General features: G+C 41.3%; 1 protein-coding gene across 3 annotated transcripts in view; it reads right to left on the bottom strand.

The window, feature by feature from the left end:
• Positions 1-13,446, bottom strand: part of SNAP25 (synaptosome associated protein 25) — a 66,257-nt gene that overhangs the window by 29,901 nt on the left and 22,910 nt on the right. For all 3 annotated transcript variants that reach the window (XM_037405614.1, XM_037405613.1, XM_037405612.1), the window contains one exon: positions 303-437. In XM_037405614.1, coding sequence (XP_037261511.1) covers positions 303-374 — 72 coding nt within the window. In that variant the 5' untranslated portion in view covers positions 375-437. The remainder of the gene's footprint in view (positions 1-302; positions 438-13,446) is intronic.

The following is a 13,446-nucleotide window of genomic DNA, read 5'->3' as shown; positions in this document are numbered from 1 at the left end:
TTGGCAAATTGAAGGAATCCTCAGAAAATATTAAATTGATGCTTTTTTTGCTCTGAGGACAGTCAAATTGATGCAGACTCTAATACCTAAACCAAACTCAAGATCAATAAATGCCTTAATCTAGACTAAACATGACATTAAATTTTACCCCGGCTCATTTAATTTCCAATTCTGCATTCAGTGTAAAGCTGATGGAAAACAGAATCAGCTCTAGAAATCCTTTGCCGGATCAGCTCCTATTTCTGGATGTGCCTCTCACGCCAAACCCAACCCCAAGTTTCCTGTTTAGCTATTGGTCTCACTTCATCAGCAAGCTGGTCGGCACGCCGCTGCATTTCTTCCAACTCATTGCGCATATCAGCGTCTTCCGCCATTTTAGCTGTGGGTGTGTTTGTGGAAGCTGCAGATCAAGGATTTGCGCTCAGCTGCTTGTGAGCCTGGAAGACAGCAAAAAGGAAAAGAAACAGTGTGGTTAGGCTCCCTGACTAAGTGAATTGTGCTTAAATGTCAGTCCCACAAAAGTGCTTTTATTACACTAGTATGCTCACCCAAGTTCTTTTATTCTAGATAGCAATTCCTACATAGTAGAGACCACACAGGATTGTTCAAGGTGGTGCTTTATTCCTGTATTATTAATCACTCTCAAAAAACGTGATGTATCCTTGTCAGGCTCTTTGGGAAAATCCTTCCTTTTTTCTTAATCTTTCAAATGCTATTCATAGCAAAACTGGAGACACAGGAGGTGTTACTTGCTACCAGAAACAGTCTTGAGACCCATTCATTCTTCTCTAGAACTAAAAGCCTTAATGTGAAGGAGGTCAAGGTCAAGGCTACATGTCAACCCCTCGCGTCCTGTTTCAGCTGCATTGCTTGGAGGGCTGGATGCCTAGCTAATACATGTGCAATGAAATTAAAGACAATGAAACTTTGTGGATTTTTGTTGGCTAATGATTTGTCCACCATGCTATAGTTCAAACTCTGTAATAATATTTACAACTAGACTGCAAGAAGTCGTCTACTGGGAGAATCCTTCATTTCAGGGGAAGTGATGGCAGGACCTAACTGGTATTTTCAACTTCTCTCCAAAGCAGGTCAGATTCTGGTCTTTGTTATCCCTCTCAATACAGAACAACGCCACTGAGCTCATCCTAACCAGAGATCAGGATGTAGCCCATTAATCCTCATTTGGGTAGGTTTCTTTTTGTTATAAATTTGAGCTAGCTCTGATTACTAAGCATGACTTGATTAAGAAAGGCGGGTCCTCCTACCATCTGTCAGGTCTTTATAACAACAACACTGGTTTATTTCTTTACTTGATTCAAGCATGGCACATTGCAAATTACTGCACACTGAATGTTAGATCTGTTCATTGCAGGAAAACCTAATCCCAGGTGCAGAGGAGGTGGGGAAGCTGTGGGGGACTGCAAATAAACAGCCATAAAGCACATGCCATCATGCTCAATTACAGAAAGAGGACAAAAGCAGCCCCTTTCACCAAAGCTGCTCTAAGAAGGCAAAATCCCAGGGGCTATTTTCTGTCCTGTCTTTGCGATACATGTAGACTTTATGAAAAAAGATAAGTCAGGGCAGAGCTTGGCTTTAAAATTTTAGCAATAATAGCTCTGTTTAAATGGAAGTTATAATCCTTCAGAGATTAATCTGTTCCTCACTTTGACAGTGCTCTCCATCAGAAGTATGGGCTGGACAGGTACAGCTGTGTGGCAGGGATATTTCCTGGATCATGCCCTGTTTGCTTAGAAATGTATAAGGAAAGCAGACAGCTCCTTGCTTTTTCTCTGCAGCTTCAGCAATGGATTTGCTTTTTTTTCTTATCTAAGAGGGAATATGTGACCTTCATGCTTTCACATTAGCTGTGCCCTCACTCATGGTTGCTTTTCCTCTTTGAAGCTACAGCAGAAAGAAATCCATCTCGAAGAGTCAGCCCCGCAGCTACTGGCACAGCATCCTACTTTCATCACTGAGCACATTGCCACATCCTTGTCAAAGGGAAACTGACATTTTGTGATGGGTCATACAATGTTTAGGAACCCAAATGTACACTGGAGAAGCCCACCCAGTTCTGCCAGCTGCATGGTCACAGCGGTGCAAAGGACCAAGCTTAAGAAACTCATCTGCAGCCCCAGCTGGTGCAAACAGAGCTTAATTTCATGGCTAATATTCAGACTGATATCAGACACTTCAAGGATGCTCACAAACAGCAGTAAATAAGCTTTACAAAAAATGGCACACTATGAGGTTTAGAATGAAAAGATGACCCAGGAATTGGTCTCCTCCTGAAGGGCATGTAGAAATGTGGGGATACTCTCAAGGCCACCCCAACCTTCCCACCATGCTGCTGCACTTGTGTTGCCCTTTCACAGCTCCAGGAAGACACTGCTCCTGATCAGTAATGGAGCATGCTCAGCTGGAATAAAAAGAAGTTATTTTGGTAAAGAACTGCTCTCCGAACTCCTGTCCCACTTGGCAGGCTGGCAGTAGCACTGGTCACTGCTTCACAAACTGTGGTTTTTAGCAGATCAAGGCAAAACTCAGCATTTAAATATTTCTGGCAGAGCCTCTGTGACAGAATACCAGGATTAAGTCTGTGGACCTAAGAATATCTGGCTAAAATATTCTCCACTGCCTGGATCCCTTGCTACACTTGTGCTGGCAGAAAAGCAGCACTGAGCTTTAGCAAAAATCAGGAAAATTTAGACATGACTTTGGGACTGACCTAATTGGTAAATACATATAGCTGTGAGGGGCAGGAAACCGGTTCGATGTTGTGTCTATCTAGTAGCATTTTACTAGCTGTGAAGTGGGAGGTGATGCATCAGTGAGAGGATGGGATGCTAACAGGGGATTTGGTTCAGTCTCTAGGCATATCCAATGTGAGCTGAAGGATTACAGACCTGAAAGCGAATGAAGGTGAGGTGAGTGCTTCTACTGACAATAATGAATAATAACAGTCTGTTTGTCAGTCACTGCAGATAATAAAAATTGCACAGATCATTCAGTTCTCAAGTAGATTCCAGCCTGACCTTTGATCTTTTACTTATGAATTTACGATCATGAACCAGTGGTGGCATTGTGTCATTCGAAAAAGAAACAAAGTGGAGAAACTTCGTTATTTTTCTTTAGCGCTATCCTTCTTGGTTAGTTAGAACCATCAGTTGGCATCCTAGTGACAGATGCATCCTATTTTGCATCAAGCTAAAAAAATGTCAGAGGTTGTAACCAGAAAGATGTTTTGTAGCAAGTGACCAAACTTGACAGGTTTATTGAGATTGTTTGGTATTTGTAAAGTACTTAGAATGAATTGAGAAACAGCAAAAAGCATTCTTCCGTACAAGTCATTTTACATCAAGTTTTAGTCATAAACGAAAGTGCCCTGCAGCAGTGCTGATTCAACCTTATTTAATAGAAAACTGTGCACAAGAATCAATAAAGGTTACTGATTTGCACACAGTATGATAAACATTTTGCAGATGGCTGGGAATGGGTTTATTTTTTTTGCAGATTTTGCAGTTTAAAATGTGGAATAGGGCAGATTAGAGATAGGATTTTCCTTGCAAAGTCCCATTTAGGCTGAAATTCCATTCCAGTATCATGAATTTTCAACAACAAGCCCTCTTGTCAATAAAATCCTGTAGGAAGCAGATTTGTTTTAAAGGGAATGATTTCTCTGCAGTACCAATTAACAGCTTTCCCCCTATGGTGTTTCTTAGGAACACCTATATATAGTCCTCTTGATGTACTAAAACATTGAAACTGAATGATTACAGGAATGGCCAAGACAAGGTAAACCATAACAGATTTCATCTCACTTATTACTGGACAGACTTTCACAAGCAGAAGGTATTGGTTTGTCATGGACCCACTGAAACCTGTTCTTGTTTTATTAGAATGAGTACAGGCCAAAGATACTATATAAGAACTCTGGATAATAAATTCCTTGTGGAATTTCTATTTTTGATAGTAGCTAATAGTTTTCATTCTGTTCTCATTCAAGCTAATTTGAACCAAGGATCAAAATTCTGTAATTGCCTTAGGAACCTCTAACCTAACTGGAAATAAACTCTCCAAAATGTGCTCTGTACTTTCAACATAAACTACATTTTGTTTTGTCTATAGTCACTGCAGAGATGACAGATCAGAAAACTAAAATTGTGATGCAATATGTTAAGCTCTTTAGAACTAAAACTTTGATTAAAAAAAAAAGTTGCTACAGAAGCTATACCCACTAGCACACACTCAGTCAATTTGTGTTTACGCTTGCAGTAATTGTATATACAAATGCAAGCTCAAATTTTCACAAGGACCTTGGGTTTTCCATTTCAGAAAAGGGAAAGGAAATCCTCTGCGTTCACACATAAACATACACGGTGCTCTCTTAAAAGGAGACAGAAGCCCAAATGTTGCTACCAAAAACTGTGTACGTCATGTACCAAGATGTGCTCTGCGTCTTCTAGTTTTGCAAGGAACTTCAGGGACTTGGGCAACTTACATCAAATTCCTTTTGAGCCAGTCTTATATGTTATGCCAGCGCTTGTACAAAAGTACAACAGACTAGGAGTTAAAGAAAAATACAAAGAAAGACTGGCTAATGGAAATGCGTAGCCTATTATACTTTGAATTCTACATCTGCTGTTTTAGTAGTGCTCAGATGCAATAAAGAATCTCATAGCAAGAACATTATATATCCTTATGGGGTTATAGTGAAGTCTAAGAGAGACCTGCATATCTCCCCAGAGGAAGAGAGATACAATGAGTGACCTTTGAAAGCAAATATTTGCTTCACAGTGATATAAACACTTCAATGAAATAAATACAGGAAAATAAAAATGCTGCAATTTACTGTGGTGAAGGCAACAGTGCAATAAAATGTTCTTTTTTAAGCACTCTCTCTGTTATTAAAGGACACATCTATTCTTCCCATGGATATTTGTAGCCAGAGGATGACTGCATTGGCGTATTCTACTTAAAAAGTCAGAGCTGGTCAATACCACACAATGCTTCTTTCTTGTAGGATAGGAAGAGCACTACCGCAGTGGTGTGGCATTAGTAGAAGTGCAGAAAACCTAGAGAGAAACTTGGATCAAGCATCTCAGGATGGATGTTGAGCCATTTAAAGCTGGAAGTTGCATTGCAGCTCTTTTCCTTTCATTTTTTAGTCTGGTTGTAGGTAGAAAGAAAACATATGCTGTTAAAGGGGGAGGTGAAGTTCAGCTACAGATGAAGGGGGTCATCTTTGCTCCCCAGTTTGCCTTGCGGCCATTCAGTTGGCTCCCTGAGTGCTGTGCAAGGCATGTTCAGCCACAATGGGGCCAGGCATGAGGCAGTTCTGGAGCTTCCAACAAGGATCTTTCCGTCAATAAATCCCTTTTTCCTGATGCACAGCCTTTTCCCTGCTGCACCTTTCTGACAGCTATCACTACCCCCTGGAGGTGTTATCAAGAGCTCAGCTGCCCAGCACACTGGCCATGTCTTTCACCACCTTCACCAGCCTTCTCTAAACAAGGTTTTTGCAGCTAGGTTATAAGAACTGCACTGGCATTAACTGCAAAGCTCAGTCTAGACCAGAAACTGCCTACTAACATCAGTAGGGAATGGAATGACATCAGCAGTGAGAGCCTGCTGCAAACGGGTGCTTAGATACCAATACCTCTGTGTGTGCTGCTGACACCAGCCGGGTCCCCCTGAAACTGTGTTGAGCATGTAAGTTCAAAGGCAGATCCAAACAGAAAGCCAAGAAAGGCATGTGTGTGCTGCCCACAGTCAGTGTGACAAACAACAGCAGGTGAGAAATTAAAAGGAGTTGGGAGCATAGTTTTTATAGATTGTGGGCTCTCAGCAATGTCCCTCACAAGCTCTTAACTCTTCTGAGTTTCGACTTCTGTCATCTCCATTTCACCCAGAGCTCACCACAATTAATACTGTCTATAACAGAAACAATTCCTGCTTTTGCTCTTATTGTATTTTAATTGATCTGAAAGCACTTGGAGAACAAAACAGCTAATTTTGTAATGAAGAATCCTATTTAAAGATTTTTTGCTATTGCATAAAATGTAACAATGAAAAATTACGCAAAGTTGTTATTTAGATTTAAATTTTAAATAGCTCTGAAATAAAATCTTGAGGAAAGTCTTCTTTTTATATCATTCTGCAGCACAGCCTATTGCTTGGATGTAATTTATTCAGAAGATTTATTTTCAGCAAAGTTCTCATTTCTAATGAAACACCTTTGTTATGTTTGTGTTACTGATTAAGCCAAACAGCTGCCTCTTTGTTTCCGTAGGGTATGTTAGCATTAACCTGTGGCACAGACACCTCAGCTTTCTTCTGTTGCTGTCCTACAGAGTGCTGCTTGCAAGCCTTTGGGCCCAGCTCCAGAGCGCAGGCTAGCAGAGTACAGTGATAACTGATTTCACTCTCGTTTTTGCTTGCTATTCAGTAAAGAAAAATGCCTACTGATGAGGGCTTGTCTGGGAGTGGCTTCAGAAAAGACAAGCACTGAGGTCTTGCAAATCTGAATTCAGGAGAAGCAAGTAATTCCTAGTTTGTCACTGTCTTCTTGCATTGCCTTAGACAACTTATTTTACTCTCAGGGCTTGCTTGCGTTGCCTGAAGATAGGTCTCTAGAGCTATGTGAGATGCTGTAGGTATTTGGTATCCTGCTGCTGGCTGTATCTGTCAGCGTCGTGCAGATGTCTTGGATACCCTCTGATGGGACTGCTTGTCCATGTTTAACAACTGAATCTGTCTCCCACCTATGCAATACAGATAAAAATTTTCTTTTCCTTCCTATTTTCTTTTTTGGGGGTTTGGGTTTTTTTTCCCTGCTTAAATTGCAGGTGTTGCAGGGCATGGACTAGCACTTGGTTTGGAGATGTTTGTGGTGCAAGACAACAGGGACTTTTGGATAAACGCTAGTGAGCATGGTGTCATATTCTCACTCTGCATCTCTGTGTCAGAACCCATACCTACCTGGAATGAGAACTCCAGTCAGAGGCCAAAAGGAAGATGTTAGAGTATAATTAAACAAAATTATGACTCCTGACTATTTGCTGAATGTGTTGGAAAAATAATTGGAAAGCAGTTTTCATATGGCTTGTGTTGCTATAATAACAAAAAGTGCAATAAAATGAATCTTAGTGTGAATGCAATCAGGCAACGTAAATGTGCTGCCAGGGGGAATTACTTCTTTTTGTAGATGTGGGCATCTCTACCCCTGGCGAACCCCTGATCATTAGCGAGTAAACGAGTGTGATCATGCATATACACAGTTGCAGTGCAGCAGACAAGTTGTGTTGATGCAACCGCTCCACGCCTCTGGTTTCTGCAAGTAGTGAGGTTATGAGCAATACATCCCACACATCCCCCCAGGCGCTGCAGCCAGGGGCAATGGCAGGTGGAAAAAGTTGCCGTTGAGATCTCAGAGAATAACAGGCAGTCATAAAAGAAATGCCTGGAGCCACCCCGTCCCAACACAAAGCAAGTCATTGTTGTCCTGTCAGTTGTCAGACAACACTGCTGTTTTATGAGGCTCCAACATGTGCATGTCACTTTATCAGGCTCCTGCACTGGAAAAAATAAAAGCACAGAGGAGCCATTTTGTAACAATTTCACTTCAGAGTAATAACAACTTGGCTTTCTATCCATTTTACTGCTAACAAAACTGCTTTCAAAAATAAACCTTTCAATGTGTTATCTCTTTGCAGTCGCTTCTACAGCTATGTACCCACACATTTTTCCTTTTTTTTATTTTATTCCCCAAACAGCAACTGAAAAACATTTCAGGCAAAAATGTTTGTTTTGTCTGTCTGGGAGAGCAACTAGCCAGTGTGGTGGAGGGTGAAGAAAGAAACCCTCTTACCAGGAGCGGGCACCTCATCTGGAGGGACCTGCTGGCAGTGCAGAGAGCACCGAACAGAAACCTGGACCAGTCTAATTCCCTGTTATTACAGGTAGCTGCCTCATACAGCTTCATTTATAATCCAGCAGGCTATGTCCTATGATTCCCCAAGTTCATTGCATTCCCACTAGGTCTGAGTCCAGACCCTTACTTTTTCAGTAAGCAGAAAATATTTCACTTCTAGCACAAATTAATTCACAGCTGGAAGATAGCAGCTTGTTCCTGTGCCACTCTTGTCCTGTGACAAAAAATTTCTCTCCTTCCTTACTCTCTCCTTCTCTCTCTCTGAGGTACGTAAACAGCAGTCATAACTTTTCTTAGCACTTCTTATGATGTGAAAGATCAGACTCTGTTAGTCCTTTCTTGGTAGATTGACTCTTTACTACCCTCATCATCCTAGCAGCAGTTGGTTATGCCAGTTCCAGTTTGAATTAGTCTTCTCTGGAAAAGAGTGGCTGGCACATCACAAGGTATTTTAAATGAGGATACAGGCTTTGCTCGAAGGGCTTAGTGCTTCCCCGTCCCTTCAGGAGATACCTGCTCAAAAATATCCCACAGCCTCACTTGCCATTTGCATAGCTGGATCTTGGTGGGTCAGGACAAGAAATCCAGGTATTAGTAGAGAGGATTAAAGAAAATGTCTTGACTCATGACAAAGCTATTTACATTCTATGGCCAGAATCTTGAAGAAAAACAAAAGGTATCTGCTTAGCTGGAGGATGAGATTTCTGACTATGTCATGATTTCCAGTGAAACTCACACCCTGAATTCAATCAGATCTTCCTCAAAATATTCACTCACCGTCACTGCAGCACTGACAAGCAGTCAGCCTCTCTTCTCTTTGATTATATTCCAACCTGAGTTTCTTTATGTTGCTCCTAAGCCACTAAATCTGATTAATGGTCAGTTTTAGAAGCTAGGGGTGAATGTCATGCCCCATTTCCAGTTGGAGGAAGTTTCCCTGCTGCCATTATCAGAGTGAGGCTTGCAGGTGGGGCTACCAGCCAGCAACATCCTAGTAGGTACCAGCAGTGTGCGAAGGGTGAACAGCAGAGCATGTGTGTGTGAATCTGTGAAAAAACATAAACCAGGAGTGCTTGGCATCTTAAATGATTTCTTGCCAGGTTTTCCTGAGGCTACCTGCCCCCTTCTGTTTCTCTTAGATGAATAGATGGATGGATGGATGGATGCATAGATAGATAGATGGAATATAAATATAAAATGGAATTATTGAAACATTTACGAAAGGATTCAGGAGACAGCAAAGTATAAGAAAACTGTGTGTAAGATTTTCCTGGGGAGCATACAGGGCATTTCCACCAGGCTGCATGAAGCCTGTTGTATTTGTTATTCCTAGGTTAGTAGAAGGAAACTGTTTACTCTGCACAGTCTTCTCAAGACTGCACAGAGCTCCTGGTCCAGCTCCCTGCCTCCATATACATATCCAAGCCTCTTCCACATCTGGTTTAAATTAATTGTCACCTCTTCTGAGTGTCCCAAGCCAAAATGATCTTATGGGGTTAGGGCAGAAGTCAAACCTGGGCAATGTTTGGGAAACCGGTGTGGGGCAAAGGCAAGCACAGATTTCCTGGGAAGCAGAATGGGACCTGCATCCCCTCTTGGCTCATAGAACCAAAGATGTTCAGCACCCATCTGCAGCAAAGAGATATTGCTCCTTTTCCTTACTGTTTAGAGTTGCTCATGGACCACAGCTATGAGGTGCTGAAGTTTTGCAGGTAGTATGAGACATCTACTTTCAGTGGGCTGCAGGAAAGGGGTTGGTTATAGCCTGGGAAGTCAGTGGGCAGTTAGCAACAGCCTGTTTGCTCACGTCTGTCACACAGAGACTGAATCAATCTGATTCAGCTTTATAAAGTCACTGTAATACAGAAGATGAACTGTGTCTGCGCCTATTAACTACCCCCTAGTGCTGCAATTAGTGTCTGTGAGTCAGGAGCGCTTCAGCTACGTAACAGGTAATGCAGCATGAGAAAATTACAGTAAATCAGCACTGTCTGCTCATTCTTTTGCTCTTAGTCCTGCCAGTGCGGATGCCTTATACATCGGTGTGGTGGCAACCAACTGGCTGCTGTTGGTTTGTGTTTGTGGGTGAAGGGTCTCCCCTCTGTACCTGCATAAATCAAGAGGAGCCAACCCGATAGCAACAGAGAAAGCAAACTGAGCTTCTGCAAGAGAGAATTAAACATGAGTAGTTGTTCACTCCACAGTGCCTCAACCCTTTCTAAGTCTTCTCTGCCTTTGCAAAGTCAGTGCAAAATGGCATTGTGTCAGAAGTTACACACACGTGACATGCAGATCAAATCATGGCAGAAAATGCAAGCCAGTAGAGATCACCCTCAAATTTCTTGTAATGATCCAAGAAGGCAGACAAGTGAAGACAGATTTTTGTAGGCTAAATGGATGATGAAAAGGAAACCCACAAACTGGAGAAAGACTTTTTTTAGGCTAAATGGATGATAAAAAAGAAACCCACAAGAATTAGAGGAAGAAAAGAGAGCACATTTGCATTGGCATCTGTCACAAAGTGGAGCTAATTTCTGCTGCATTCTGTGGAAGTCTGCAAGTCAGGGGGAAATTTTGTGGTAACTTTTTTTCAATTTGAAAGTTGTTTTTTTTAATTATTGTTATTATTAATGGAATGGAACAATGAATAACTCAGTCATTAAAACAGCAGTGAAATTTTTCATTTCTATGTTAAAAATTGGTGCTATTCCTTCTTTACTATTCCTGATGCTCTTAGGACTGGGTGAGGCAAGCTGTGAATATAACAAGCACTTTTACAAGTTGAGTATGGAATGGCTGATGATTTTGGCACACAGGAAAATATGGAAGAAGATTTTTGTGGTGAAAGAACAGTAACTCAGTATTTTATTTTAAAAGATTGGCAGTGGCATAATTAACACCATCAGCATCAATATTGTCATAGCTGTCATTTCAAAGCAATAGACAGGAATAAGGTGTTCCCCTGATGGTGTTTGTTATGGGCTGCCAGCAGACTCAGGCAGACAATTCACTTCTTTCTGCATGGTTTGTGTTTGCAAGATTCCTTTGCAGTCCACTTACACCTACTCCTTCCCTTGAGCTCTATTACTCCAGTAAGGACTTACTTTTCCTATGCTGAACAGGACTTGATAACTGTATTTGTTGAGCTGAGTGCTGCACAAGCCCCACTCCTTCACTTCTTCTCAGCATTCAGTCTTAGTTTTATGCTCTTTTTACCCTCATGGTACCGCTGACACCTTGTAAGTGCTTTGCCAGTGAAGCATGCACATGCTTGGCTGCTGGGCCAAAGGGCTGTGACTTCACTGTGGCTTTTGCGGGCAGTTTTCACTGGCTTTCAGTGCATCTCTGCGGGCACCGAGGCAAATGCATGATGCCAAAGAACAGCTTCTTCTAGCAAGAGTTGGTTAGTGTAGATTCTGGCCTATGCAGCTATGACCTTAATAGAAATGAATGAAAAACAATTAATGTAGGTATTGCTACATGTAAACATATTAATAGGAGAGTAAAATTCTATATGCTGCAATCATGAGGGTATTAGGAATGTAAATAGTAAACTTTGCCCTATTAACACGTATTTGTGGTAAACAAAGCAGTTCATTGTGTTTATAATTTTCATCTTTTCCTTTCATTTCTACCTGATGGTAAAAGTGTGGCTATGTTTCAACCAATAGACTGATAGATTTTTAGCAGAAATCTTCTTTAACTTAGTCACCAGAGTCAAATCAGCAGCTGACAAAATATAAGCATTATGAAACTGGGCTGATGGTGTTATTCGTAGAATGGAATTTTAGCTGAAGAAGGGCAATTTTTTCAGCTATGAGGGACAGCAAAAAATTTGTTAAAGGGAAGATGTCATTGTCTTTGAGAGTCCTGGTTATCAGTCATTATTTATGTTCTTTTCTTTTTCAAGTAAAGAGCCTTATCTTTAAAGAAACCATTTCGTTATCCATAAATCCATGTATCAGCCTGTCTGTCTGTCCATCCTTCTGTTCATTATATCACACAGCAGGAAGCAAGAAGGAAGGGAGCTTGCCAACTTGAGGTTTTTCCTTTGTGTGTGCAGCCATTTCTGGTGAGGGCACTATCATGTGGAAATGCAACACCATAAGTAAAATAGAAAGGGCACGAGAGATCATAGGCCTGAGTCAAAGCCCCATCAGCTCAAAGAACTGCTATCCAAAATGTGTCTGAAGAGTTCAGGAGACCATCTGCACCTCCCCACTACTACAAATGGATTTTCTCTAGGGCAGAAGAGCTTTAATAATGAGTAAGCAAAGAACAAAAAATAAGGTTGACATTTCTGAGGGTGCTGCGTTACCCCCAAGGACATCTTGTGTTTTGCAGATCAACAGCAACCCTTGTAGCTCAGGGTTTATTTTCTGCTACATCCAGGACAGCCCGGCCCTACCCCTGGCTCCACTCTCCTTTGTGCTGTAGTCTCCACTGGGAACTTAAATTCTGGAAGCAGAAGTTAAAGCTGAAGAAAGTCCATGAGCTTTGAAAATTTTAATTCCCTTCAAGAAAGAAAAAGAAATAGCTACAGCCACATTATAAAAAGAAAGGACCCTACTTAGTTTTTAAGTACCCTCATTCCCTGTTTGTATGTAGGTGATACACAGATAGACACGAGTACGTAAAATGCAGCTGGCACAATATAAAGACACAGCAGAATATATTTTTTAAATGCAGTTTGTATGCTAAAAGGCCTGGGAACCCAATTTTAAATCAATAAACCTTTTACAGATCTAAATTTTATTATTTCAAGGCTCTTCTATAGAGTCAATGACAAAAAATTCTGCTGCTGTTAAACAGCTCATCCCCTTGAAGTGAAGCTGGACCCTTGAGCAGCCCAGACCCACTCCCAAAAAGCTGCAGTATTGCAGATGCCATTCAGATGAGGGAGGGGATCTGGCTGCTCCCTTCACTGGGCACAACTGGGAGATTAAATGGGAAGGTCCTAGTGTCATATCTACTATTTATTACTGGTGAATATTTATACCAAAACCAATAAACTGGGAATGACTGTTTAAGATGTATGCATACAAGTCAAAAACTGAAAACATCTGATGTTTCTAGGCTAAGTAAATTATATTAGCCACAGGAATGCATAATAGCACCCCACAGATATGCAAAACTTATTCACTCATTTTCAAAGGCCACTGCTGCTTTCTGACTCACACCTACAACTAATTCCTGGCTGCTACTCATTTCCCAGGAATCAGTAATATGAATTCGAAGAGGCCAAGGGCACACATGCACACTGGCTTTCCCTGGTGCAGGGTATGAGAACTCCTCATTATTTATTACAGGCTCATGAGGCTGATTTAGAAACCTTTCTTCCTTCTGAAGTCCGTTTCAGCCTTCATAGGCTGATGAAAAAAAAACCCAGCATGCTCCTCCAGTAAAGATTACCCAGACTTGCAGGCGAGGATTTAGCTGTACTAATATAAGAGCACAACTTCTATTTTTTTTCCTCCTTTCTTTTTTTGTTGACCAATCAATTCAAC

The sequence above is a fragment of the Falco rusticolus genome, chromosome 12 (assembly GCF_015220075.1).
Source record: "Falco rusticolus isolate bFalRus1 chromosome 12, bFalRus1.pri, whole genome shotgun sequence".
Taxonomy (NCBI): Eukaryota; Metazoa; Chordata; class Aves; order Falconiformes; family Falconidae; genus Falco; species Falco rusticolus.
This window is presented reverse-complemented; position numbering and strand designations above follow the sequence as displayed.